We start from the raw sequence: 6,000 nt of genomic DNA, 5'->3' as shown, positions 1-6,000 counted from the left end.
AGACATACCAGCATTCCTCATGCCGATTATTTGCCAACGAGTGGCCTCTGATAATTTCCTACGTGCCATGACATTGAAATGAATGAAAAACCGAATGCAATCGACAACCTGCGCTTGTAAACACCCCAGGGAAAAAGTGCATTTTTCGAAAGTTGAGGTTAAAGCAATGCACGTGCGCTGTGCAAGCTTCACGCGCGTCATATCAACCCATGAAAAGCTCATGCTGTATGTCAATACATCAAAATTGAATAATCAATCATCAAAATTACTTCGTTAAACTTTGTTAAGTTTTTATGTGTCTTTGAATTTGGTGTTGCTTAATTAATTTCCATATGTATAGATTTTCAGGCTCACTCCGCAACATGAAATAAAAAAAAAACAGTTCCACATAATGACAAACATGCGGCTGCGTTTCAATCAGGCTGAGACTTTGTCACTTTGTATCTATCTGAAAACGTTATTTCTCATGAATATGACCCACATTTTTCGTATTTTAACAGTATCAACCATCTTAGTGATAAATACGGGTGGGCTTTTTTTCGAAAAGATAAACGTTGTGACTAATAAATCATGCATAATACCTGTTATTTTCACGACGATTGCGTCCATATTTCTCACATGCTTCTCTGGAAGAAAATATGAAAAATGTATAGATTTTCAGAGATTTGTAGGATGCATTAATCCTCCCACAATATAACAATATCAAATACTGTTTAATTAACAAAAATATTCCAAAGGGATATTCAAAGGGAGTCCTTATATTTACACATACTTAACTTCTAAATCTCCCTCAAAGTTTTCAAAGCAAAAAGTATACTATTGTCTGAAAGATATAGTTCAAGATTCATAGACATTTATTATTAATATACATGTAGGACATTATATTCAATAAAAATATCACATTGTGATACGCGTTTATTGCACGCATATGCATTGTGCATTATGCTGTAGCTTGTGCATTTGGCTGATGTCCTTGTTAGTGTTACGAGTGGATCTCAGAAACATTACCGACACATACCAAGACAACAATGTTTGAAATATGCCATTATGGAATTATATGCATGTACTCAAATGAAAAGTATGTATCATTGAACGTGTTGCGGAGGTTCAGTTTGTGGTAGAATCGTTCATGTTCCAAGTAGATCCCAGAACACTAACACACATAAATCAACATGATATGACCAAGCAAGACGTGTTTACTTTACTCAAAGTTCAGTCACATTCAGTTCAGTCGTGCCTAACATTACACTACAGACCTGGGTACTGAGCACTTTGTGTTTAACACAGTTCTTAAAAAACACGAAGAAAACAAACTACTAATATCTTGAACACAGACCATGAAAAGAGGTTGGTTTTGATCGGGGCGTCAGAGGGTGAATATCATATTGTTAGGAAATGTAAATGTGTTGGAGAATCAATCTTACTTGATCTTAAGGCAAAGGATTGTCACAGCAATCAACAGCACAGCGGTACATAGTCCAAGGGCAGAGTTAATTTTGGCCTCCATGGAATTGTCAGTACATCCCAACTCTTTCTTAGCTGTAGGATATACATAAACAGTTTGAGTAATTCGTATTCTCCTGTGAACGGAATGTGTAAGTAATATCACTACAGTAAAATTCATATCTAAACAGTAATATACCTCAGACTAAAATCATACCCATTAGACTATAGTAATATCTACAAACCTGCAATAATATTGACGGCGGTACAATAATGTTCATAACAATACAGTGATAATCATTAACACTACAGTAACATGCATAACACTACATTAGTATGTATGATGGGGGTAGGTTCACCCTTAGTTGCTGTAAAACTTTATTTCATAAATAAAGCTTTAGTCAGCCCTAACCTCTCCTATACCACTTTTGATCTCTCTATCTTTTTCCCAGTCAGAAGCCAACTCATTGAGGTAAAAATACAGAAAGATTGAAAAGTTGTAAAATCATTAAAAGGGTCCATTTGTAGCCACAGCCCCCAAGGGTGAAATATTGAAAGATTTTTTGCGCATTTTAACCAAGGGGGATTGCGTCGGTGCCTTCTCTCATCTTTGAGAGTGCCTTGCTCAGAAAGGCCCTTTTCTGAGACTTAACTGATGTGATCTTCATCCCTTATTTCACAAAAGTGCAAGGCTTTATCAAGTCCCCTTTCTTCGTGAAGGGATCACAGGAGGCAACGGCGGGATGAACTCACAATGCACAGCTGTACAACTGTACACAATAAGGCTGCATCACAACCGATTGCACTTCTGAGGACTGATAGCAATATACTCGGTTTAACGGGTTTATCCTGAGGTTGTGAGATTGTGTCATCCTTCTAAGTTTGGCTCCGCCTACCCTGGTCAGAGGTCATGTGAAATGTCAGTTATTTACAGTAAATGATCTTCGAACGTTTTATTGTGTGTAATTCAACTTTTATCTCACTATGTTTTGCATGTGTTGAATATTATTTCATAAGAATTGAGAATCATTGTATTATACAATGGCGTGCAACGAACAGCTTGAACAATTGGTGGTGAATGATACAAGAGATGATAAGTGGGATAGACTGGTGACACTGGTGACGTTGCCAGTGGGCAGCAAGCCGAAACAATATCTTGGTGACAATATAACTCAAGATAGACCTCAGAAAATGTCTGCCGGTGAGAGCAAAAAGCTGTATGCAAGTTATGAGTCACGGGTCAGGGCTGAGATGACAAAGACTATAGGGTCGACTATGATCCAGAGCTATAAAGGTATAGAGTCTTACTTCCTTAATATTCCACCCGCACTTCAGCTTTGTCTGTGGAAAGACCTAGAGAACGATCTGTGTATTGAACATGCTTTGAGTTCAGCTGTCAGCTGTACATTGTACCACAAATACAGCATGTTTTAGCACCGCTGGCAGCAGCGATTATCACGGCGAAGCATTGTCAATTTGAATAAGAAAAAGATATTAATAATAAGATGGATACTGGGTGTGCTTATTATGAATTTGGGTATGGCAATGGCCACCAAGGACTTTCTCATAAAACAAAGCATATACCAGAAAATATTTTAAAGTAATATAAAATATATATAGAATGGTTACGATTGCTATGATGATCAGTGGGGCTTTGGTCAATGCCCTGGCCTTTTTAGAGAGTAATTACCTTTTCCTTGATGTTACAAGAGTCGAATGCAGCTGAGACAGAAGCAGAATGATATGGCTGTAGAGCAAGTGCAGGCCGCACAAGCCGCGTATGCGAAAAGACGTGTGCAGCGACTCAATATATCATTAATGATCACCTCCAATGTGAAAACCATGCCGTTTGGACACTCAGTGATGTAGTAGACGCTATGCAACAATATTATATGTAAGCAGCTCGAGCCCCTCAGTGATGAATCCATTCTCTCCTAGCATTACACCCTCCCAAGGGACAACAAGATGAGGAGCTGATATTCGTCTCTCTCAATGTTGCTGCCACTACACATTGAGCATTTGACATTCACAATCAGCACAGAAGTCACGTATCATTGTGCTATAGTAGAAAAGAATATTTACTCCTTTTTTGATACAATACAGAAATACCTGGAGCCCTAGGGTTCCGAGTGGAGAATTGAAAAGGTCTGTCTAGTTACATCTCATTATGATCTCAAGACTAACAAAATTCATTATATAAAAAAGCCTGATTCATTTCTTAAACCTTGCAGACACCCAGTTAGAGATTAGTCTGCACATTAGTATAGCAATGGATATTTTTCGAGAACTGAAACAGATATTGCGGGAGAATGTTGCATACCTGTTTACTCTTGAAGAAGGAAGTCTCAGCAGCTGAGATCACTTGGCATACAAGCCCCCACTATGAAACAGCTCAAACTCCAATCGAAAGAGCAGGGGCTTAAAGGTTATTTCCACCCTATGAAATACAAGCTAGTAGAACGACTGCAAAAACCCAACATACAACCTGCCACTGTGAAACAACTCAAACTCCAAGCTCCAAGAGCAGAGGCTTAGAGGTTATTCCCGTCTGAGGAAAGTCGAGCTAGTCGAACTGTTGCTTTAGCACAGAATAGTCAATCTACAGTTTATGTGAACTGAACATGCGATAGGTAATTATCTGAGATGCTGGCAGATGAAGGTACACACAAATATAGACATCAACGATATCAAACTTCTGATCACTGACAAAAGTGAATGAGGAACTGAACGACCTAGGAAGCCTCAAATTTCAAATCACTACGAAAATGGCGCTTGATATTGAGAACCTTGAGTCTTACTTCAGAGGAAATCAAGAAGACCCAAAACAACAAATGCGACACCTCATTGCTAAAAATACGAGAATCTCTGGAACACTACACAAACAGGGGTTCTGGGTGGGCCGTTAACAAAATCAATAAGGTATATCTAGACATAGCTAATTATACACCATCCAAAACTCGACGTACCACCTTACTATAAGAAAAAGGCAGCCATGGTCAACTGTAAAATAAAGATGATGCTTGTGCTGTATATTCAGTGACAGCCATCTTGTTTCCAACCAACATGAATTCGAACAGACTTCGAGCTATCCTTAAGATGACGGGCTTAACTGGGATGGTTTCACAAAACCCACAACCATTTCCTACTGGGGTAGTAGTATAAGTAATGAGGGTTCTGGGCCAGGCCAAACAAAAAAGTATATAATATCAATAACATTGATCTAGACCCCCTTTCAAAAACACCAAAAACAAAATGACACCACCCGTCTCCCTTCACATAAGCTTACAGCCGATAGTCGGCTACTCCAAATGTCTAAATGCAAATCAGCTGATAACTGGGTCACACAATGACAAGAAAAATTAGAAAGAAGAAAGAATAAAAAAAGAGTAAAAGTGTCTGTATGTAGCCACAGTCCACCATGGGAGAATTTAAGAAAGATGGATGGTGCACGTTCTCCCAAGGGGTACTGTGTCAGTGCCTTCTCTTCCTCAGGAATGCCCTTTTTCAGAGACCCAACTGATATGATCGTGATCCCCTTGCTCACGAAAGGGTCGAGAGGCACTTGCATTATGAAATTTGTGGAAGAGAGTCAAACTGAGGCAACAGCGGGATACAAACTCACAATGAACAGCTGCGCAACTGAACACAATAAGCCCACACCTCAACAGATTGAACCACCCAGGACCGAGAGCAATAATCTCAGTTTAACGGGTCTATCACATGATAGCTCTACTGCAACAAGATGCTGTGTATAGCGCAATCAATATTGTCTTTTTGGGTCACACAGTGCCGCGGTCACTGAGAGAGCTTTATCAGTAATCATGAGCTATATTCAGAGTAACCATATTGATTATGGGTTCAGTGTCATATTCATACCTTATATAATCGTTTAGGTAGCCGGATACACATATATGTAAACTATCAACAATGGATTCAGTCAGAAAATACTCTTTGAAGATAAAAAGATAAAAACAACAGTCAGTTGATAGATGCCATTCTTTGAGTTTATTAACAATCAGAGGCTCAATGTCAATCCATGATATGTTTTCAGCCCGCCACAATTCCAGTATTATACATAGGTGTGAACAAATCTCTACTAGTGTGAATAAGCAGGTCGTCGTGCGGTGGCTCGTAGCCGACTGTCTCCACTCAGCCATCCACAGTTACTTGCAGTCGATTATCGAGTCGATTATTGTGGGGTTCCCCCCACTGCTATATTGATTTCAGCAAAGCAGTTTAAAGTGTATCTTCTATTATGCCGTTGGTTTTCATGATAAATGCCTGTTGCGCTTGTTGTATCCCTTGTTTTATGTACTTTTTTTCTCGTCCTCACTTATAGAATATGTTTTATGAACCTGTGATCTAATCTCATTCTTCATTTTGTTGTATTTTTTTCTAGTTTGCCTAAGATCAAACGAAACTCCTCTTCTGATATTTTATTATCATTGAGTGCGGTGGAAACATGATCTTCTATCGTGTTTAACTTTTGTCAACAACTTCTACTGCTCCTAATCCCATGCTAGCTGCCATTAGGGTGGTATCAGCGCCATATATGAA

The 6,000-nt window shown here is 39.0% G+C and overlaps 1 protein-coding gene across 1 annotated transcript in view; it reads right to left on the bottom strand.

Annotated features, from left to right (window-relative positions):
* Nucleotides 1-568: 568 nt before the first annotated feature.
* LOC137280772 (putative EGF-like and EMI domain-containing protein 1) overlaps nucleotides 569-6,000 on the bottom strand; it is a 28,336-nt gene continuing 22,904 nt past the window's right edge. The window contains exons 8-9 of the mRNA XM_067811986.1: nucleotides 1,425-1,539; nucleotides 569-626 (exon numbers count right to left, since the gene is read on the bottom strand). Coding sequence (XP_067668087.1) covers nucleotides 569-626; nucleotides 1,425-1,539 — 173 coding nt within the window. The remainder of the gene's footprint in view (nucleotides 627-1,424; nucleotides 1,540-6,000) is intronic.

This window comes from Haliotis asinina, chromosome 4 (genome assembly GCF_037392515.1).
Source record: "Haliotis asinina isolate JCU_RB_2024 chromosome 4, JCU_Hal_asi_v2, whole genome shotgun sequence".
In the NCBI taxonomy this organism is placed as follows: Eukaryota; Metazoa; Mollusca; class Gastropoda; order Lepetellida; family Haliotidae; genus Haliotis; species Haliotis asinina.
This window is presented reverse-complemented; position numbering and strand designations above follow the sequence as displayed.